This window comes from Gekko japonicus, unplaced genomic scaffold (assembly GCF_001447785.1).
Source record: "Gekko japonicus isolate JY-2015 unplaced genomic scaffold, Gekko_japonicus_V1.1 scaffold186, whole genome shotgun sequence".
NCBI lineage: Eukaryota > Metazoa > Chordata > Lepidosauria > Squamata > Gekkonidae > Gekko > Gekko japonicus.
The window spans coordinates 789900-813462 of record NW_015174279.1 but is presented as its reverse complement, the minus strand read 5'-3'; the positions used below and the strand labels follow the sequence as shown (position 1 = coordinate 813462).

General features: G+C 41.3%; 1 protein-coding gene across 1 annotated transcript in view; it reads left to right on the top strand.

Moving 5' to 3' along the window:
• TPD52L1 (tumor protein D52-like 1) overlaps window positions 1-23563 on the top strand; it is a 76961-nt gene that overhangs the window by 34706 nt on the left and 18692 nt on the right. Inside the window, exon 3 of the mRNA XM_015423836.1 lies at window positions 9607-9755. Coding sequence (XP_015279322.1) covers window positions 9607-9755 — 149 coding nt within the window. The remainder of the gene's footprint in view (window positions 1-9606; window positions 9756-23563) is intronic.

The window sequence follows — 23563 nt, the reverse complement described above, 5'->3', positions numbered from 1 at the left end:
TCATTGTACCCAAAATGAGAGTGTTTGGATCTCTCTGTGAGTTTGAGGACAGGAACTGACACTGAAGTGAGATTGGAAAAGAGTATGTAGCTTTCTGAAAACCCTTGGAGAGGGAATAAGTGTGTTGTTGGAAGGGGCAGAGCAATATGGATCCCCTTTTCCATTTCTAACAGATGGGGGAGGGGAAGAAACCTAACAGTACAGCTTGCATTCCTTATTAGTGAAAGGGAGCAAGAGTCCAGCAGCACCTTAAAGACTAACAGAGTTTCTGTCAGGGTAGGAGCTTTCACAAGTCACTGCTCACTTTGTCAGTTACAGCTAGAATGGGAGTCCATCTGATATCTTGGAGAGTGAAGTGATTTCAGATGCCATATGACAATAGCAGGCATTGTTAATGAGAGGAACAACCTAGGTCTCAGTTCAGTCCAGGAGTTTGCATTGTCTTGAGCTCCATTATCAGCTGCAATTCTCCAGTCTCTCTTTCTAATCTCCCTTTGAAATTCATTTGTAAGAGAACTGCTACTCTTAGGTCAGCAACTGAATCCCTTGTAAGGTTAAAATGTCCCCCCACTGGTTTTTGAATGTTGCGGTTTGTAATAGCAGTAGAAAAAGTAAGAGTCCAGTAGCACCTTTAAAGACTAACAAAATTATGGTTGGGTATGTGCTTTTATGAGTCACTGCTCACTTCTTCAGACTTCTTTTCATTTATTCTTTGCATCCTCCTGGACTGAATTCTCTTGCACCAAACAGAGACCTAGGTTCATTACCAGTGCTGATATCTCTACTCCTACTACCCCTCTGCATATCAATCCGATCAAGCTGGCTATTGCCATTCAGCATCTGAAATCATCTTTATAAAGTTTATATCTCGAGTACCTTGTGTTACATTTTATGGCACACATGGCCCGGCCCGACAAAGTGACATTTATGTCAGATCCAGCCCTCGTAACAAATGAAATTGACACCTCTGTGTGCTAGAGAGTCAGTCCACTCTGCAAATTTAGAAGCTCTGGGGAGCCCCTCCCTAAATCCCATATGACTCCACCTCCATAGATAGTGACAGTGGCCTGTGATCTCTGGCCCAGCCTCAGCCCCCCCCCCCCGGCGAAATTGGAAAGTCTACGTCCTTGCCACAATGAATGCAGCAAGGCGATTGGCTCAGGCTGATGTGCCCACAGAGCCCACAAATAGGAAATCATCAAGGTAATGATAATAATGAGGGCACCCTGTGCATTCCTTAGTCACCTACTCAAGAAAAGTGCTAAATGTTTCAAATGCAGCACAAGCTACTGAGCAACCCATGGGCATGGCCTTATCCACATACCAGTTACCATTATATTTGAAGCCCAGTAGGCAGAAATCCCCAGGATGAACGGGCAGTAAGCAAAAGCAGATTGGATGTCACATTTTGCCAACATCATACAATGTTGACTGCATGGTCTAAAGAAGCATACCGAATGGAGTGGAACTCAGGGGCAATAGTGTCATTTATTGAAGCCCCTTTTGGATAAGACAGGTGATAAATCAACTGAAATTCATCTGGGGCCTTTTTGGGAATAATGCCCATAAGTGACACCGATAGATTGTGAAGTGGTGGTGTTGTGAATGGTCCAGCCTTGGCTGTTTTCCTAGTGACAATGTCCAAAAGCTCCCAGGTGGATTTAAGATTAATACAGTCTGTTGCAATGCGAGGGCCAGTAAATGGGATGTGAAAGTCCCTACTAAAACCTAAAGAGAGGTATGAAGTGGGAGCCTTATTGGGATACTTATAGAGGAGGGGGGAAAGTGCCATGACCCGGATCAGGGTCTTTGCAAGCCTCAAATCAAGAATTGTATTAGAACTAGGGTTGCTTTGAGGAAGTTGAGGCTGAGGTTCCAGCAGCACCTGACCCTCCTTTTTTTACTGCTGGAGCTTCCAGAAGGCCAGGAATCCCAAAAGGGCTGCTGCAATCCACCTCCTTTATTTCAGAAAAGCCTTGAGTGGGAACAAAAACACGCCTCACAGAGGTGCTCAAGCTTACATTTGGGACAGTGATAGTGACATCATGTTCCCCAGAAAGTACTGCATTCAGAGACACAAAACCTCCTGACTCTCCCTGGCTCTAAAGAGGCCAGACTGGCCACCACCAGGGCTAGGGCTTTTTCTGTGGCAGCTTCACAATGGTGGAGTGAGTTCCCCAAGGATATCCGGGGCCTGCAGAATTTTTTACAATTCCACAGGGTCAGCAAGACGGAGCTCTTCCACCAGGCATTCGATTGAGAAGCCACATATAACATCCTAATATAAAATCAGAGCCTTACCCTGGAATTCTACCATTGGCTATTGTTATTACTTATTGATACCTGTTATGGATAATATTTGGTTATTTCTTTCATCGTATTGCATGCAGTATCAAGGTATAGCACTTTAAATTGCTATATAGTCTTAATCTGTTTTTAATTTTTTATGTAAGCCGCCCTGAGCCTGCCTTGGTGGGGACGGTGGGGTATGAATCTAATAAATAAATAAAACTGCCTTGATTGTATTCCCAGCATACCCGCTGGGAGCTATCCCACCTGAATGTATTTTTCCTTTTTTCCAAATCAGCATTAGGCTTTATGTGGGGGCCCACTGTCACGAGCCAAATCCTATCATTAAGGAGATCCCATCTAGCCAGCTCATTGTGATAGGCCCTTTGATGAAAGGCCTCATCATAATTAATGGCTTTTAAAACATTCTCCATATGATTGGCAATGTGTCACTCCCACTCTGGGTAGACCGCGGCAACTAGGCTTATGTAGAGCATATATTATAGCCTTTGAGTCAATTCTAAAAAGTACACTCTGCACTGCTCCTTGAAGCCCCTTTTCTTCCTTGCCTAGGACCTGCTTTTCCAGCCTCGCCCTCTGTTTTTAAAAGGGAAAAGATGTCCACATAATACCCATCTAGGACCTTTTCTGCAGCTTACACAGCAAGTGAATGCCTGGTGGGTCCTCCCTATCAATATACTGGGGCAAAGAGGGAGCCCCTTGGGCTGGCTCAGATCTCCATACACTACTGGAAATGAGCTCATCCCTTGCTCTGTGCTTACGCAGCCATGAAGGCAACCCTGGAATAAAAGCCCCAGCCCTCCAATAGTTACCATCCATGTGTGCAGAATCCTCATCTGAGGATGACTCACCAGAAAATGGGCTGCTGTCCATCACCTCTTGGGTTTGAGTCATCCTATTCATCCTTTGGTGCTTGGCATGACGCTTCTCTGTGTGGGCGGGGCTCCTCATGTTATCACCCTTGGAAGCACTGGAAGCTCTAGACCAGGGGTGTTGAACTCATTTGTTATAAGGGCCGCAGATTGTTCAAAAGTAAAATCACCAGGCACAAGGTAAATATGCACATAAGGCCTTTAAAGTGCAATCACTAGCCCAGTGATTATAAATTTGTGGTCCAAAAATGTCCTTCTTTGATTGTGTTGTGTTGCCCTGTTGCAATATTTTGTTTATTTAACAGTGTCTAATAACTGACACCTCTTGCTCTGAATTATTGCATCAAAATGTCTGTGCTGTTGCAATCTTGAGTATGCTGTTCAGATGTGTATCTGTAAGCTGCAAACCTGTGATGCAGCAGCAGCAGCAGACCTGGAAGAAGAAGCAGAAAACAGCCAGTTCCACTGCAGACCTGATAAAAGCCCTCCGGGGGGCCGATCCAACCCCCGGGTCGCATGTTTGACACCCCTGCTCTAGACTCTGCTGGTGAACATTGTCTCCTCCTAGTCCTAGAATCTGTTTGCACCGGCTGCTGTGGTGGGGCTGTGCAGGCTCCAAGCTGTTCCATCCACCCCGACAATTGGAATAAAGTTTGTGCAATGCCCTGTAAAACAGTAGTGTTATCCACAGGGGCCATGTGTGTCTGGCGCTGGAGGCATCTCTGCTTGTGGACCGTTCACTCTGGTGGAGCCATCTGAAGCCCCCACCTTTCTAGAAGTGCCCAGGGTGCCATAAAATGCGTGGGCACTATAAAATGCGTGGATACGACCCTGTGTTACAACAGGATTGATGCACCCACCCCCACAGGGCATTTTGCCATCAATATAACTGTGAAATAAAACATGCACCAATGCACTTTAAAATATAGAGGGAGGCAAGCCCAAAATGGTAATCAGAGCATACCCACTTAACTGAGCCACTGCTAAAACAACCCCCAGGTGAAGAGAAAAACAAAGTGTCAGCTGCCCAACAGAACAAAGATGCTGGCTAAACTATATAGGAGAGAAACTACCAATGCTAGCTACCTGCCCTTGGAAACCCGGCTCTCAGAAGCAGCAGTGATAAATAAAGAATAAAACAAACTGCCCAAATAAAAACAGCTAAAATCAGGCCACCCCCCACCAATGTTCCCTCTAAACTGTGGAGTCTTGTGAGCAAAGATTCTACTTTGTGAGCTACCAGCATTAAAGTTGTGAGCAAGTGATTTGGCTACTGCATAAATTAGTCTGCTCTGGAGCCCTCCTTCCTGAGCCAAGGCAAAAATGTGTGAGCTGGAGGCTAAAAAACTGTGAGCTGGCTCACACTAACTCAGCTTAGAGGGAACACTGCCCTCCACCCCCGCAACCTTCTCCAGAAACAACCTGATACCATGATGAAATAAGCCAAGCAACCAACTCCAGTAAGGGCCCCCTCAGCTGCTGGGAAACAAAAAAAACAAGCCGCTGAAGAAAACTGCTCCAAAACAAAAGGAAAAAACTGCCACGGAGAGCCACTCCTGAAACAAAAATGGCGGTTGCCCGATGATTAGCTGATGGGGCAGCAAAAAGGCTGATGGTCCCTTTAAGCCAAGCTGAGTGCCTGAAAAAAGGCTTGAAGGCCACCATAGAAGAGCACATGGTCCAAACTGCAGCGGTAGAAGTAGAGCAGGAAGCCTGTGAGCTGAAAAGCAGAGGTCGAAAACCCATTGGGCTTCGCAGCCCACACCCACAATATGACGCGCAGACTGATGTGGCAGGCTGTGGGTGAATAGGTCAGCCCCCACTTCGCCTTGCTGGAGGGTACCACACAGCTGGAACATGCCTCCTTCCAGCCTCCCCCACCTCCTGAACCACAAACGATAGTGATGAGTTTTGTCCATGCTTCTTGAATTTTTAAAAACTAAAGTTGCTGCCATATACGTTCAGTGTGCTAGAGCTTGAGCCCACACATGAATGCAATTGCTGGGGAAAGTGAATGGAGGACCTTCCACATTTATGAATGTACGACATAACATTTTGACACCATCATGATTGCAGAACTTACTATTGCTTGTGTAAAATGTTGTCTGTGTGAGTTAGCCAAACTTTAATATTTTGAAAGAAAGCTTTAATTTTGGACATCATTTGTCTTATGGTTGTCCTTTGACCAGAGACCTTTGATCAGAGACCTTGCCAGCTGGAATGTGTGTTAGGTAGCTGTGGGTAAGTTCCACACTTCCTCTCAAAGGTCACTATGTATGTACAGAGAGAGCCAGTTTGGTGTAGCGGTTAAGTGTGCGGACTCTAATCTGGGAGAACCGTGTTTGATTCCCCACTCCTCCACTTGCACCTGCTGATGTGACCTTGGGTCAGTCACAGGCTCTGGCACAGCTGTCCTTGAAAAAGAGCAGTTTGTGTCAGAGTTCTCTCAGCCCCACCCACCTCTCAGGGTGTCTGTTGTGGGGAGGGGAAGGGAGAGGAGTTTGTAAGCCGCTCTGAGACTTCAAGTGAAGGGCGGGATATAAATCCAATCTCTTCTTCTTCTACTACTTAAGTGCCATCAAGTGTTTTTGTTGAATACGAGACTCAAGGCAGCAGGTGAACAGTGATAACAGCTTTATTTACAAGTCAGAAGAAATCAGAATGAGACAAAAACATAGAGCAACAGGCTCTCTTTTAAACAGTCCAGGCTTAGGTAGCCATGCCCACAAGTCAGTTAACAACCAATCAGTATTTACACATAAGGTCCAATCAGAGTGCTTCCCTCCAGAGTGTTGCGCAGCTCTGATTGGTCTGTTCACAATCCTGCTCCAGACTCAAGCTTAACATAGTTTTCAATACACAACAGTTTTGCAATAGCCTTCCTCTGCAGAGCCTTCCTTGGGGGTCTCCCATCTAACTACTGTCCTATACCATGCAGCCTTCCCTCCCCAAAAGTCATTAGCAGGATAAAATGAGGGAATCCTATGTTCTCCACTATGTTCCTTGGAGGAAGAACAGGATGCAGATGTATTCAATAAAATATTAAGCCTATTCACTTCAAGCTATAAAAAAAGGACAGTCTGTTTTCATCAGTGGAACACCTTGAAAATAATCTTGCTGCTTTATTTACTTATTTGCATATGTTCCCTCCTCTTAATCTCTCTCTCTCTTGAAGATAATGCAAGTCAGGCAAACAGAATTTTCCATTTTAATTGTGCGTGCCTCCATCCGTTAGTCTTTTTCTCATCTTGTAAATATAGGTTAGGGGCTTCATCCTCAAGAGATGTATTAGAATAAAGATTGTAGCCTCAACAGTGATAGAATCTAGGTCATTTGAGATCAAAAGATCTAAGTTGTTCATAGCATTCACATTCTTTATAATTACATTGTTCAAAGGAAATAATTAGGGATTTGTATTTAGAAATGCTTGAAATTTTTAGAATTTGTGTGGCTTAGAGTAGCTGCTATGACTCCAAAGAGAGTTGTTTTCCTAGCAGTACTTGGTTCCTTTGAAAATATTTCCATGTGGCATTGCACTTAATCCGCAAAACTATCTCATTCCATTTTAAGGGCTTTGAGTAGTCTCAAAATCTACCCCCTGACCCTCTTTATCTGAAGTGGTTAACCTTGTAGGTTTCAACTTTTTCCATTTAGATGACATTCTTGTAGATGGATGCACTGTATTACGCTGTATTGTACATTAATTTAAAATTAATAAAGATGATTTAAAAAAAATCTACCAGTTTCACTGCAAGTATCAGGATTTCTGTATGTCTTCAAACACATTGAATGGAACTTTACAAAAATGTGACATTATTACTTCCAAAGAGAGAGTTTCTTCTTTTGTGTAACTGTTAAATTCTGTCAAGTTCCATGGGGAAACATACTGTTAAGATGCCTAACTAATGACTTCATGTTTGTTTAACAATAATTTAAAGAAATATTTCAGTCCAAGATCAATATATGGAATTACCCCTAATATACATCTGAATCTTCTGGACACAAATGCATTCTGAACCTCATAATTAACTGTGTAATCCAGTGCAATCTTTCAAGTAAGATAGTTGCGATAGTAGAAGACAGCTGAAGAGGATATTTATTCCTTAATCTAGGGCTAATTTGTTTCAGTGGAAAAGAACCTCCATTTAAAACTATTTCAGTGACCACTGTGTTCACTCTCCTCCCCATTATGTTCCACTACACATAAACAGGTAAGTGAAGGCTGTCTGTAATTATAATTCCAGAGGGGGAGCTAGGGTTGCCAAGTCCCCACCTTATGTAGAGCGGGTGAGTCCAGCGCTGGTCCTGGAGTCCCTGCATGCACGCTGCAGTTACATCACCCAGAAGTGACGCAATCACATTGGGCATGTTGGGGGCGGGGCCACAATCATCCAAGGGAAAACCATAGCGTTTTCCCTCGGTTGAGTAGTCTCAAAATCTACCCCCTGACCCTCTTTATCTGAAGTGGTTAACCTTGTAGGTTTCAACTTTTTCCATTTAGATGACATTCTTGTAGATGGATGCACTGTATTACGCTGTATTGTACATTAATTTAAAATTAATAAAGATGATTTAAAAAAAATCTACCAGTTTCACTGCAAGTATCAGGATTTCTGTATGTCTTCAAACACATTGAATGGAACTTTACAAAAATGTGACATTATTACTTCCAAAGAGAGAGTTTCTTCTTTTGTGTAACTGTTAAATTCTGTCAAGTTCCATGGGGAAACATACTGTTAAGATGCCTAACTAATGACTTCATGTTTGTTTAACAATAATTTAAAGAAATATTTCAGTCCAAGATCAATATATGGAACCTTAAAGACTAACAACCTTTGTTCCAGCATAAGCTTTAATTAATTAGAGCTGATGCATCTATAGAAGTGAGTTCTGGGTCACAAAAGCTCATTAGTCTTTAAAGTATCACTTGACTTCTGTTTAATTTTTGTCTTTAATTTGACTGGCCTTTATTGTAGACACAGTCTTTCTTTAGCCAGCCTGGTTCTTGCTCAGTCTCTTTCTTCCAATTCTGTTGTCTTGTTCTGTCTGGAATAAGATCTACACTTTTTTTCTTAAAAGGGCATCCTGCTTCCCAATACTTCTGAACCATCTGTTCAGTATAAACCTAGCAGTGTGCACTGTTCACTATTGTGCACGAATCTCTTTAGAGAAGGGTCATTATGGACAATAAATACAAAAAACCACCCAAACACCCTGTACTGATCCTAGAAAATTTAAATATTAATTTACACATATTTACATAGCCATTTCTGTTCTTATTTTCATTTTGCGTATTGGCCAGTGTGACTGTGTGTGTAATGTCCAGCCATTCCTAAATCAACATACTTTACATAAATTAGTATAAGCAAATTGACCTTGCGAGGTCCAGCAATTTTAATACCTTGACATTCATACCAGGGAATCAGAGCACAACAGTAGAATGAATAAATGATTTATTAGGAAGACCAACTCAGAAGTATACATACATTCAAGTAAATACAATAGCAGAAATGGTATTTTAAAAAGTAACATAAATTGTATTAAAATAAGCAGGTATAGTCCATTAGATTAATATATAAATCATGATAGGCTCTAGCGGCTGCACAAATCTTTGCCACTTTATTCATCATCGAGAACAACAGTAGCTCAGTTCCATGTTTTATGAGATTGCATGGTATTAGCTGTTGGAATGTTCCTTCCTATCACTATTTGCTGGCACAGGAAATCTTTGGTATTAAAAAGACAGACTCTTAAAAAAGTTACTCACATAGCTTCCAAGCAGAGATTTGAGGTTAACAAACTGTGTATACGTATAACTGTTTAAATCAATGATTCTGTGAGCCTTTTGTGGTGAAGCAATGTTAGGGAAGAGAAGTATGACATGCAGGCATCTTTAATTTTTGTAGCCAAATCCTTCATTCAATGATACCTAGTTTGCAAACCACAATCCAAAGTAAAATGCTCTGTCTATACCATAAATATTTATAATTCATAGATTTATATTAAAAATAAATAGCAGTGAAATATATGCTGCAGTATTTTGCTGTATTGTGAGACAGCTTTCTACATGCTGTAGTGTTTCCTGTTAGTGGCAATTTGTACTGTAGCAATATGGCAAAACACCAAGGATGATGAAGAGAAGGGAAATGGAAGTTTGAGAAAGGAGGATGCAAGGATGAGAACAAGATGAAAGTAAGAAAAAGGTGGGATGGAGTTGGTTCTCTTTTCTGCAAACCAAGATTTCAAGTCACAATTTAATCTTGGGTTGCCATGAAAGCAGTGAGTTTTCAATTTGTGTATAAGGGGAACAGGGAGGAAGCCTGATGCAACATACAAATCTAGGATCCCCCAAACTAACTTGTTATTACATCTGATACTAAACTAATGCTTGAAAATAATGCTGCTGTTGTTTAATTCTCTTCAGCTAGAAGATGAAATCTCAACTTTACGACAAGTGTTAGTAGCCAAAGAGAAGCATCTTGTGGAAATAAAACAAAAACTTGGTATCAACTTGATGAATGAACTGAAACAGAACTTTAGCAAAAGCTGGCATGATGTGCAAACCACCACTGCGTGAGTACAAACTACCCACACAATCGTTCTTTACTTTTGTGTAGCACTAAGTGTTTCTTTCACAAATGGGGTTCAGTGGTTTGACTGCTAAACACATATAACAAAAAAACATAAAGTGAGTTTTAATTGATTTATATTCACATGTGAATTATCTCAGAATGAGTGAGTTATATTAAAATCAAAAGATAAGGAACTACTAACAGCCATCAGTGAGCTGCATGGTTCAACAGCTCTCGGAATCAATTCTCCCATTACTACTGGCTACTAGTATGGTATAGATAGTAGTCAAAAAGAAAAGGGGAAAAACTCAACCCTTAAAACAAAATAGTTGCTCTACTATACATACATACATATATACATACATATACATATATATATATAACTGCATATGTATAGTAGAGCAGTTTTTATGGTGTAGAAGTAATTTATGGTTAATTAAAACTCATTTTAAGGTTTTTTAAAATAATAAGGATTTTGACGTTAATTAACCTTTTTGGGCTATTTGATTTGTTTTAAGGGTTGAGTTTTTCCCCTTTTCTTTTTGACTACTATCCATACCATACTAGTAGCCAGTAGTAATGGGAGAATTGATTCCGAGAGCTGTTGAACCATGAAGCTCACTGATGGCTGTTAGTAGTTCCTTATCTTTTGATTTTAATATAACTCACTCATTCTGAGATAATTCACATGTGAATATAAATCAATATGGTAGGTTCAGCTAAATATCATTTTTGTAGGTCTTGGTCTATGTAGTTATAATCCAATGAAATTAAACCCAACACATGATACAGATATTCACTGCATCCTGTTTTGGTGCTTTTCCTGTGCAGATGGCAAAATCTATCCAGCAAACCCCCAGATATGCAGGAAAATGTGATTTCCTCCCTTAAGCAAATGTGTCTGAGATGCATCACTGAATGATAAGGCTGTGTAAAAACTATGATAGCACTCAAAACCTTGTGAAACTTTGGGTGTCATTGTAGATTGCTTTAGCAAGCTGACGCATGCCAAATTATGTGGTTTCCACTGTGCCATGAGACCAGTCTGCAGATTATGGTGCCCTGGGCCAAGCATAAATGTCCCACCCAACATTCCGTGGGCAAATTGCCATGGCACAATGGGAGCTGCACACCTTGGCATTTGTTGTACAAGACTTCTAGGCACTATTTTGAGTTGCTTTAGCAGCATGGGCTAACACTGAGGCAACCCAACAAGGAGAACAGGTGGCAGTTGGAGAAAGGAGGATGGAAGGGAAAAAGAAAGATGGGTGGGACAGTTTCTTGTAGGTCACCCGCTGGTACTCAGTATTAAACAAGGGGGTTATTGATTGTATATAATGTGATTGGATTTATTGAGTGCAAATGCCAGGATACATATACGTGAAACTTTGAAAGGAACTTGTGCAAGAATTAATTTTAATAGCTTTTCCATTGAAGATTGCTATTGAATGCACTGTGAATTGAATCCCTTTGGACAAATTAATCCTATTTGCCTCCAAAAGTACATATGGAGTAGTGAATGTTATTTGAACCCAAGATTGCTGACATTTAACAGTAGTGCCAGAAATTTAATTTATATAGGATTATGTTCAGAAGAACACAAACATGTTCATTCCATGCTGAGGAACTACACAGAGTAATTCTAACTGAAAAGGCAATATTTCTTTTAGAAAATGGCCTTTCCCAGATAATTACATTGAGTTCAGAAAGAGACATACACATATAGGAGAGATTGCAGTTTATGGTGAAGTTTCACTTGCTGTTTTATATAACGGATGCCACAGAAAAAGTTTAGGTGCTGTCCAGTTTTAAAAAGAGCTCGCTTCTGGTGATGGAAAGTGGTATGGTAAAAACAGCTGTCAGTGAAGTTCTGTCCTGTATAAGTATGTCCCATATTGGAATTCTAGCCATTATTTTTAGAACGAAATCTCTTTACTGATAACGCTAGGGCAAGCAGGTCCAGATGCAGCTTCTTTCTTTTCCATAATCCTTTGGAAATATATAAGATGCAGCTTCTTTCCAGTGGAATATTACCTTGCAGTTAAATTGCTACAATTGATATCCTACAGCAAATTTGTTTAAGATTTTTGTGGGTTCATCACCAAAATCTTTAAGGTTTAAAATGTGCCAGATGATTTCTACTCAATCAGGTCCATCTATTCTCTGATCCAGAAATACAGTCCTGCTTTTTATTTTGTTGCTATTTGCCTTTTCCCGCTGTTCTATGAATAAAATGACAAATTTTGCAGTTAGTGTGAAATGGTATTCCCATAGAATTGTTTTGTTGGAAGAGATCCAAATGTGAAATAGGCTCTGCTGCCTCCTTGCTTTGCTCATTATAATGAAATAATAGCAAGTGGTGTTAAACATCTCTCATGCTTATTGGTGTAAGCATGTGAATGTATTAATACAGAACTGAATTTGGAAGATAAACTTTATTTATTTATAATTTTGATTTATATACTGCCCTTCTCTGAATTCACAGAGCTCAGGGCAGTTAACAACAGGACTATACAATTTAAAATCCAGAGGTTAACATAACCTCTGGTTAACATAACATAACACCAAGGTAAACATAAAATATGCATTACTGCCTCACAAGGAAAGACAGGGTGGAGGAAGGGAGTGCCAGGTAAGATGGTACCTGTTGCTGTCTTCAACCGAAAGTCTAGCGGAACATGTCTGCCTTTCATGCCCTGCGGAACTACATAAGGTCCTGCAGGGTGCCAATGTTGTTTGATAGAGTTCCACCAGGTCAAAGCCAGGGCTGAAAAAGCCCTGGCTCTGGTTAAGGACAGCCAGATGTCTTTAGGGCTAGGGATAACCAGTAAGTTGTTCTAAGCAGAGTGTAAAGCTCTTTGGGGGGGACATACCAGAGGAGGCGGTCCCGCAGATATGTGTGCCCCAGACCACTCATGGCCTTGAAGGTCAGTACCAAAACCTTTAACTTGACCTGGTACTCCATTGGGAGCCAGTGCAGCTGGCACAGCACAGGTTGAATATGTGCGGGCCATGGTGTTGCTGTCAGGACCTGTGCCACCTCATTCTGGACCAGTTGGAGTTTCCAGATCAGTCTCAAGGGCAGGTCTGCATAAAGTGAGTTACAGTGGATTACTGTGGCTAGGTCAGGGTGAGACAAGAAAGGGGCCAGTTGCCTTGTCTGGTGCAGCTTGGCAACATTCGTGATCAGGGCCTCCATAGACAAGGAGGTATCCAAGACCACACCCAAATTCTTGATGATTTGTGTCAGTATTAGAGGTGCGCCACCAAGAGTGGGAAGTTAGTTGATAGTTCTTTATGGCAGCCACTCTCCCCACCTGTGATAGTAACTTTTTTCTACTGTAGTTATTGTAGCAGATATAAACAGGTTGAAGCTACCATGTTATACATGGTGTTCATCACTGTAACTTACTGCACATGGAAATGTGGTGGCATTTTCTAAAGATTTTGTAGAGCTGGCAGCCATAGTGGTACATAATATAAAGGAGACAAAGTTGGACAGCACACTGTAGCCTGTCCAGTTATGGTAAAGGTGCAAAAAAATAAAGATTTCCAAAATGTGGCAAGTTCATCAGTGCTAGATTCCTTTAAAGTAATTCCTCACAAATCCCTTCATGCAGTAACCCAAGATGATTTTTCAAGAACCTTGCTATTTGAATGTGGAGTAGGTTGGTGTTTGTTTCTGTTCTCCTGTTTGTTTGTACATTATAGATTTTAAAAAGAGAGATAAAGGTCAAGATAATTTAAAAATTTTAACAGGCTTTTTAAAATTCATAAGTCTCTAACTTCTGGGCATGTATAGTGGTCAGGAATTTTGAAGATTAAAGTCCCTTTATCCATAGCCCACCTTTCTTACTGAGACTCAAGGCCGATTGCACAGTGTAGTCAATGCAATCAATAGGAATGACTGCAGAATGGGATACTCTGCATAGCTCCCAATAGTATCTGAGCTGTGGCATTCTGTACCAACTGGAGGTATCAACTTGAGCCTCCTTGCAGCCCTTTGTAGATCTATGTTCATTGCTACAATACTCCCCAAAATGAAGTTTGTTGGGCACTGGAATGCTTTTTGGAACAATCAGGTCCTATAAAAAAGAGGCAGCCTCCATGTGTCCCAATAAGGAACCAGGCTGCTGGCACTAAAAATAAGAAGGTGGCAGAGCAGTATCTTTAGAGATGTAGCAGCCTGATAGCATTAGCATAACCCTCCCTCTTCAGAGCTCGGAAGCTAAGCAGGGCTGGACACTGTACTTTGATGGGAAGTACCTTTCTTCCTTTCTCAAAGTACAAGAACTTGTGGGCACTCAATGAAATTAATGAACAGTAGGCTTAGAACAGATAAAAGGAAGTACTTCTTCACCCAAAGAGTAATTAACACGTAGAATTCACTGCTGCAAGAAGTGGTGGAGGCTACAAACATAGACAGCTTCAAGAGAGGATTGGATAAACATGTGGAGCAGAGGTCCATGAGTGGCTATTAGTCACAAGGAACACTGGGGCAGTGATGCTTCGTATTCCTGGTGCTTGGGGGGGCAACTGTGGGAGGGCTTCTGGAGTTCTAGCCCTGCTGGTGGACCTCCTGATGGCACCTGGGTTTTGACCACTGTGTGACACAGAGTGTTGGACTGGATGGGCCATTGGCTTGATCCAACAGGGCTTCTCTTATGTTCTTATGAATGTTGTGAGCAAGACATGGGGGGACTTCTCCCACTCTGTAGAAATGAGTTTATACTGGAGTACTGTGTTCAGTTCAGTTCATGAGAAGATGGAAAGATTTGTCAGAAGTTAAAGTTGCAGCCGTAAAGATTGTAGTTAGGCATGAAGAGAAACTTTACAGCTGTCAGGCTGGTAGAGAAAGAGTATTGCAACAAGTTGCCAACAGGTGTGGTAAAGGTCTTTAAGAAGAGGCACAGCTTTTTGTGGTACTACTTGGGTACTGGCACCTTTTTCAGTGCTCTCCCAAATCCTGATCCTTATATGCCATCTCCCCCGTTCAGCCAGAGAAAGAAAGAGTGGACCCTCAGGAATAGCCTAGTGGGGATCTGTGGGGAGGTGGAAATTGACTCAGCCTTATATATGAGCACTGGCACCTCATTTTTTGTTGTGTTCTATTTTAAAGAACAAAGCATTGAGAAGAAGTTATGCAAGCTTTTGGTTGGGTTAATTTAGGATGGATTCAACCCCTGAGGAAGAAGCACTTGACAATTGGCTTACAGTTACTTCTAATTGGATATTCAAGAATTCTTGTCAGTTGAAGTGAAAGTGCTAAGTACCTTTGACAAAGACAGCTTAGGGCAGGAGTGTCAAAGTTCCAGGGCACTTTTTGTAGCAGGAACTCCTTTGCATATTAGGCGACACACCCCTAATGTAGCCAATCCTCCAAGAGCTTACAGTAGCCCCTGTAAGAAGAGCTCTGTAAGCTCTTGGAGAATTGGCTACATTAGGGGTATGTCACCTAATATGCAAAGGAGTTCCTGCTACAAAAAGAGCCCTGGCTCAAACCCATTTGTTATGAGGGCCAGATCTGGCATAAATGACACCTTGTTGAGCCGGGCCATGTGTGTCATAAAATGTAATGCCAGGTAGCGGAGATATAGACTTTATAAAGGACACAAACACAAAGGGTTGGGTTTTTTTACTTAAAATAAAAACATGCTTAAAACATTAGCACTTTTGCAATATTTTGTTTATTTAACAGTGTCTGATAACTGACACCTCTTGCTCTGAATTATTGCATCAAAACGTCTGTACTGTTGCAAACTTGAGTATGCTGTTCAGGTGTGCTGTTCAGAACTGGAAGAAGAAGCAGAAGATAGCCAATTCCATTGTGGGCCTGATAGAAGCCCTCCGGGGGCCTGATCTGGCCCCTGGGCCCCATGTTTGACGCCCCTGGCTTAGGGTATTCTACTGGGGAATTGGGTTTGGTAATTCAGGATTCCCAGATGTATGGTGGTATAAAAACCCTTAGTAACATAGCACTAAATGTATGCTGGTTTGTTTCCAAAAATTTAGAAGCATTTTCTTATGAGGTCCATCGTAATTGTGGCAATTTTAATATCCCTGTTGAGTCTGTGAACATTATAATTTGACAGGCCTACGCATGATTTATTAACAAGCTATGTTAAGGAAAAGGATTATTGCTAACTACAGTGTGCTGCTTTTTGTTCTCCCGTAAATGTACGTTTGAATGTAATGCTCTTAAGAGTAAGGTAATAGCATCATGGAAAGGTTGGTAGTGTTTTTCCTTTATTTCCATAGGTTTTACTTAGTGAAACTGCTTCTGGTTTTCTTTAGGGTACGCCTCTGTTGTGCCATTCTTTCTTCCATTGTGCAGATTGTTCCCCTTAACAAATAATCCATGAAGTAAAATAGCAGCAGGAAAGCAGCATGTTCTTGCCTATCCTGGGTCACTTGCAAAAAGTATTCAAGCATCTGTCTCGATAGTGCAATAAAATTCAAATATAAATAGCTGTGGGCAAACATACCTCATAGTATCAAAAACCAAATTATACTTATCTCTTGGGGATCCTCAAAGCTGATGTGGATCTCTACATGTTGCAAGAGAAAATTCACTACCCCAAATGTATAAGTATGTATTATTCTGATCAAAACATGAAGTACAATGAGGTTATTAATGTGTGACATGAAAGCACTAAGTACATGCTTATTATTAGCAGTATTGATGAATTTCTGCAAGATTGGCTTCCCCATTCACTTCAGCAGAAGAGGCAACATTGTAAATTTATTTCTTGACATATTCTACACTTAACAAATCTGGCTAGAATAAATGAACAAACCCATAATGGCAGGTGAGCTGTATCTGCATTTCGGGACGGGTCATGTCACATGCACAGTTCTATTAGAGTTTTCCATTTTCTGATACTTGGCACTGCTGAGGGGTGAATTTGGCTGCCACGATCCTAATACTCATTAGGACTCATACAGAGAAAGGTACACGAGTTCCTAGGCTACGAAAAGCAATACAATATTTAGACTTTTAACTTATGAAAATATATAAAGAAGATCATGTAGCTTAGGGTTGCCAGTCCCCTGGTGGCGGTGGGCCTCTTAGAACAGCAACAGGAGAAAAAAAAAATCTAATTTGGGCCATCGGGCCGATGTCACTTCTGGGTTTTTCCATCAATCCTCTTTAGAAATCACCAGAAGCTCTATGGTTTCTCCATTGCTAATGGCAGACTACCATTCCCCACCCCACCCCGATCTGGTTGCTGTGCCAGGCCTGGTGCCTATACCAGTATTCTACAAAGTTGCTCAGTCCACACTACCAGTGTTTTAGCCAGTAAAGGCAAAGGAACTGACAGGCACAGTGCAATCCTAAACAGAATTACTGTTCTAAGTCTACTGAATCCTTAGAGTGGTATAACTTTTTTAGGATTATGCTATTAGTCACCCAGCAGTTGTATTGTGATTGTATTGTATTTTATTTTAGTAAAATATTTAATACGTTCTAAAACTATAGACTTAAGAGGTTGCCTGTAATTTTTCTTTGATTGCCTTGTGATTTTATCCTCCCCATTCTCTGAGGCCTGTGTGGCCCGTGTTAAATTGCATTTCCTATCCCAGAGAGGTGTCCATGCCATAAATGGCTGCACACCAAGAAACAGTGCTATTTTCTTTCACAGCTTGCAGAGTATGCAAAGCCCACCATTCTGAAAAAAGGTAGCAAAAAAGAATTCATAGTCAGTTGGCATGCGGGTAGCCTAAATAAATACATAAATTACTTGATATTTCATTATTGAACATGAAGTGATTTCTTTAAAAAAAAACTTTTAAAATATTTTATGAGGCTCCCAGCTAGAGTCATTCACCAGAACATCTTGGTAAGAGGGGCTTCTCTGCTGGCTGCTACTATAGATGATTGTGTACTGCTGTGCTATACAGGGTGAATGGTGAAGTCTGGCTGTTTTATCATGGCATTGGTTGTGGACAGCCGCTGACTGTGGCTACCCAGCTTTCAAACGTTGCACCTTTGTTCTTCCCCCATATAAGCTGAAAGTAGAGCTGGGAGAAAAAAAACCTTGGGATTGGGCGGCATCTGTTACTGAAGAATGAGAACAGAGTTGACAGCCTGGCAACTGAATGAGAACAATGGGGATTGAGCTGTGTGGGCTAAAGAAGACTGAAGCAGAGACAGCCAAGGGAGGGAAAGACAGGGATTTCATTTTCTTTTGTGAGGAATGCAGTTACTTGGGACTCCCAATTGGGAGGAAAGCATATTTCAAATAGGAAAGGTTTGCAAGGAGAAATAATTTCTGGAAGGGGAAATGAATTTGTGAGAGAAATTAATCCGTAAAGAGATTTTTCTGTACAAGTGGGGCAGAAGAGTAGCAATTAAGCACTAAGAAAAACATACAATTCCTATTGGATCAGACCCAAAATCCTTCTAGTCCAGCATTCTGTTTTCCCCTCCCTACCCAATGGCCAGTCATGTGTCCCCTGGAAGTTCACTAGCAGGATAAAAAGGTTGGTTACCTGCCCATTCTTTGTCCCGGGCCTCTGGTAGTCAATATGCCTATATTGGCTCTGAACATAGGGTTGCCAGGTCTGGGTTGGAAAATGCCTGGAGACTTTGGGGGTGGATCCAGGAGAGGGTGGGGTTTGAGGAGGGGAGGGGCCTCAGCATGGTACAATGCCATAGAGTCCACCCTTCAAAGCAGCCATTTTCTCCAGGGGAGCTGATATCTGTCAGCTGGAGATCAGTTGTAAAAGCGGGAGATCCCCAGGCCCCACCTGGACGCTGGCAACCCTATCTTAACATGAAGAATTGTTTGTGAGGGACTTCGACAAAAGCTTGGCAGAAGTACATAATATCTAATTTAGCACCTCTGCCACCATGCTTAATGACATCCTTAAAGAAATGAACATCGATGAGACAGGATTTGCCTTTGCAGAATCCATTCTTATTCTTCCTCAGAAACTTGTTCTTTTATATGCTTCATATCACTTTCTATTAATTTTTTCCCCATCAATTTACCAGAACAGATGTTAGGGTAATTGGACTAAAATTACCTGAATCCCCCCTGAATTCCTTTTTAAGGATAATTTGTTATTTTGGCTACTTCCAGTAAGGAAGCGTGTTACATTGACAAGTTATGTATTTTTATTAAGGGGTTCTATAATTTTCACATTTGTGAATGTAATCTTGAATATATGACATATTAATTGTAATTTGGCCATTAGCGTAGCAGTTTTTAGAGAACTCCTGGCCCCAAATGAAACGCTTTACAAAAGTAATCCTAGTTCTTCAGGAATACAAATTGAATGGATTCTCTGCAATGTGTGCAGAGGCTAGATGAAACTGCTTAAGATGGCTACATGGCTGGTCCCCTTTTTAGCTAATGATGCTGGAAGTGTGGCTGACTAGAAGACAGTATCCTAGCATTATCCTTTAGGGTTATTTCTGAGACTCATGCTCAAGGTGTTCTTTATTCTCCAAGGTTGTTTTCCTGTAGCATCTGTCATGGCCTGGGATACAATAGACCGCAATTACTGGAGAGCAGGGCTTTTTTTTGTAGAAAAAGCCCAGCAGGAACTTATTAGCATATTAGGCCACGCCCCTGACCATGCAGCTCATTCGCATATTAGGCCACACCCCCATGTTACCAGAAGTGTGGTCATCCAACCACACCCACCGTTTGCTTCTTATTCTCTTTATCTTGTTTGTTGTCAAAACCCAGATTTTTTTTTAAACAGGGACTCCTTTGCATGTTAGGCCACACCCCCTAATTGTAGCCAATCCTAATTAGTTTCTGCTGTTGGGTGTCACCTGTTATGTTAATGAGTTCCTGCTGGGCATGGCCAACTTGGGAGCCAGCCGGAACTCCGTTCCTGTGCGTTCCTGCCCAAAAATAGCCCTGCTGGAGAGTGCAGAGGGTGGGAGTATAAACCTTTTTCCTGCCGATTGAGCTGTGTTCATTTACTAGCTTACCCAAGTTAATTTCCAGGTCAGCAAAACGTAACACTGTTTTGATTGTGTTATGTCCAGAAAGAATCCATATCATTAAGAGTCCTTTCAGATAAATGGAGCTGACACACTGTGAAGTTTGTTTTTGCATCTTGGCCAGACCTACATCACAGCAGGTGCTGTGTGAATGCACTCCAATGTCTTGCCATTGTCCAGAGGTGAAATTCTGTTTAGCGGTCTCTGAAAGAACCAGCAACCTTTCCAATGCATCCCAGAGAATTCTGTATTAAAGATGAGGCATTAAAAGTTATGGTTCTCAGAGTACAAATCTGTACTCCTTGACAAATAGTAAATCAGGGGTCATCAGAACTATATTTCCCAAAGTCATTTGCTTCTTGAAAGTGTACAGGACCAGCTACTTTAAGAATAAGATGTGGGGCGGATAAACATTAGTGTAATGAGGGAATTTTATCTGCATCAGAAATAATAATTGTGTACAGATAAAACAGGGACAAAATAGTTACCAAGGGAGTAGATTCACATATAATGAGACCATAGGGAAACAGGTAAGGGAAAGAACATAAGCTGTGAGTGTATCTGTAATCTACCTATATCCCCAGTGGAAGTTCTCTTTTGAACATTACAACGATGTACTGTCCGTGGAATCATTCATTTATTTGGATTTTGATTTGAGGAGCTTCAGTGAAGTGCCTTCCCCTCTATATTTAGTCTTACATTGTAAGCTGTTTGATCCTTTATTACTTTGTAAAGCACCATGCACATTTGATAGCCTATATAAACAATTACATCAGAAATTTCTGAACAAAGTTTGAGTCCAGCAGCACCTTTAAGACCAATTTTTTTTTTCAAGGTATAAGCTTTCATGTCCACGCATGCGTCATCATATACAATGAAATGGAAGTTACCAGTCCATACATATAGGTAGAGTAGCATACAGCATAATGAAAACGTTTAACAGATTCAAGGACCAAAACTGAATAACAAGCATAGTTGATATGGTTACCATTTGTTTGGGTTTAATTGGGGGGTGGGGGGACACAGTGAAGGAAATAAATATATCAATATTGGAGATTGATGGGCAGATGTATCCTTAATTGTGGAATGCTGAGATGCTGGTTTCTTGTTGTTGTTCAGTCACACAGTCGTCCGACTCTTCGCGACCCCATGGACCAGATCACGCCAGGCCTTCCTGTCTTCCACCGTCCTCTGAAGCTGGCTCAATTTCATGTTCGTTGCATCTATGACACTGTCTAACCATCTCATCCTTTGCCGTCCCCGTCTTCTTTGACCTTCAATCTTTCCCAGCATCAGGGTCTTCTCCAGTGAGTGCTCCCTTCTCATTTGGTGGCCAAAGTATTTGAGCTTCAGTTTCATTAGCTGGCCTTCCAGGGAACAGTCAGGGTTGATTTCTTTTAGGATTGACTGATTTGATCTTCTTGCAGTCCAAGGGACTCTCAAGAGTCTTCTCCAGCACCATAGTTCAAAAGAATCTATTCTTTGGTGCTCAGCCTTCCTTATAGTCCAACTCTCGCAGCCATACATGACTACTGGGAATACCATTGCTTTGAACATGCGGACTTTTGTTGGCAGGGTGATGTCTCTACTTTTTATCATGCTGTTTAGGTTTGCCATCGCTTTCCTCCCAAGGAGCAGGCATCTTTTAATTTCATGGCTGCTGTCACAGTCTGTGGTGATCTGGGATCCCAGGAATGTGAAGTCTGTCACTACTTGCCCGACTTCCCCTTCTATTTGCCAAGGAGTGATGGGGCCGGATGCCATGATCTTAGTTTTTTGATGTTGAGCTTCAAGCCCACTTTCTTATCTCACTACATATGCTATCCTCGTTCAGTCCTTACATCTATATTCTCACCAATCCCCCAGAAGGGCCATTCATCCTCTTTATTTTATTTCTTGTTTGAAATAGTAGATTAGAATAGTAGATTGTAATGTAATGTAATGTAATGAATAGTAGAATGTAATGTAATTTGGAAAGATAGACTGGAATGTATTTCTCTGGTCTGGGGACAGGGGAGATACTCTACACAGACAATCGTCCCACTTCAAAGAAGAAGATGCTGTAAAGTCACCTCCATGCTTGAGAGGAGACAGATGAAGAGTAATGGCAGGATCTCATTTAATTACCCTCAACATTCCACAATTAAGGATACATCATTTATTTCCTTCACCAAGTTTTTCACTGGAATTAAACCCAAACAAATGGTAACCATATAAACTAAGCTTGTTATTCCTGTTTGGTCCTTGAATCTGTTAAACATCTTCATTATGCTGTATGCTAATTTACTGCTCACCCTCTACCTGTATGTATGGACTGGTAACTTCCATTGTATCTGAAGAAGTGTGCATGTACACGAAAGCTTATACCTTGAATAAAACTTTGTTGGTCTTAATGGTGCCGCTGGACTCAAACTTTGTTCTGTTGCTTCAGACCAACACCAGCTACCCACCTGAATCTATATGAAATTTATGTGTGGGCTGGACACTATTGGAACTATGGTGCAAATAAGTGAAAGAGAGAATCCCAGCCAGGCTTTGGAGCTGCTCAGCAAATCCTAATAAGAAAGAGCCTGATCAATGTTATCCATGCTAAAGATAAGTGCAGATGTAGCCCACGAGGGAGGAGATGAGGGGGAAGAGCATCAATGTAAAGTGGCAGCAGTTAGTATCTTGTTGCAGAACTTTAATTCAAAAGCCAAAACAGGTCAATTGAGCTATGTCAGAGTCATCTTGGTTGCACAATGGATGGCACTAGTATACTGCTTGTCCTACTGACAGCATTATATTTTTCCTCTGGTCCCTGTTCCTGTCCCAGTTCTTTTGACCTTTTAAAGAATACCTGGAGCAGATAGGAAAACTTCTTGCCTAAGTATGGTGAAAGGAACTAAGCATTGTTTTCCATAGTGTGTGTGACGTGTTAAAGAAAAAAATACTGGAAATATTTAGAATGCCACTGTATTTACTTTTATATTTGCTAGCAACAGAATTGATGTGTAAGTAAACAGTTATTTTTTTGGTTTATGTCAGTAACATTAAATTATTCCTCCAGAGAGTAAAGACAGGAAAATGAATAGTGAGATGAGAATTTGCTTACTAAGCAAATAGGTTTGTAGCTGACTAGCTAGTCTCTAGCTTTTAAAACAGCTTAGCAACCCTGATGAATGCAAGTAAGTCAAAGCACATCAGTCATGTGCAGATTTAAGAGGATTGGGTCTGAACAAATATGGCATGCATTACGTGGCTGCTTTAAGAAAAAAGATGGGATAGCTTTCAATATGCACCTGTTTCCTGATTTCCCTAAGCAGGGGTCTTTTCATAGAAAAAGAGCTGCAGGAGCTCATTAGCATATGGTATGCTAATGAGCCACTAGGCTATTAGCATATGACATGCCCCCTGACATCACCAGAAGTGATGTCAAAAGGGGGGGGAGGCATCTTCAAAAGCCTCCCTTTCCCTTCCCCAGCTGGCCTGCAGGGGGGTGGGGAGCGAAGAGGTTTAAAGTTTAAACCCCTTCTCACTAGAGTTGGGCCACAGTAGGAGAAAAGAGGGAAGGAAAGAGAGAGAGTAGAAAGAAGGAAGAGGGAAAGAAAGAAGGAAGAAAAGAAGGAGGAAAGAGGGGATAAAAAGAGAGAAGGAAAGAGGGAAAGAAAGAGAAGGAAAGAAGGAGGGAAAGAAAGAGAGGGAAGGGAAGAAAGAGGGAAAGGAGGAAAAAAGAGAAGAGAAGAGAAGAAGGCGGGAAAGAAAGAAAGAGAGAAGGGAAGGATGGAAAGAGGAGAAGGAAAGGAGGGAAAGAAAAAGAAGGGAAGGGAAGGAGGAAAAGAGAGGAAGGAAGGAAGGAAGGAAGGAAG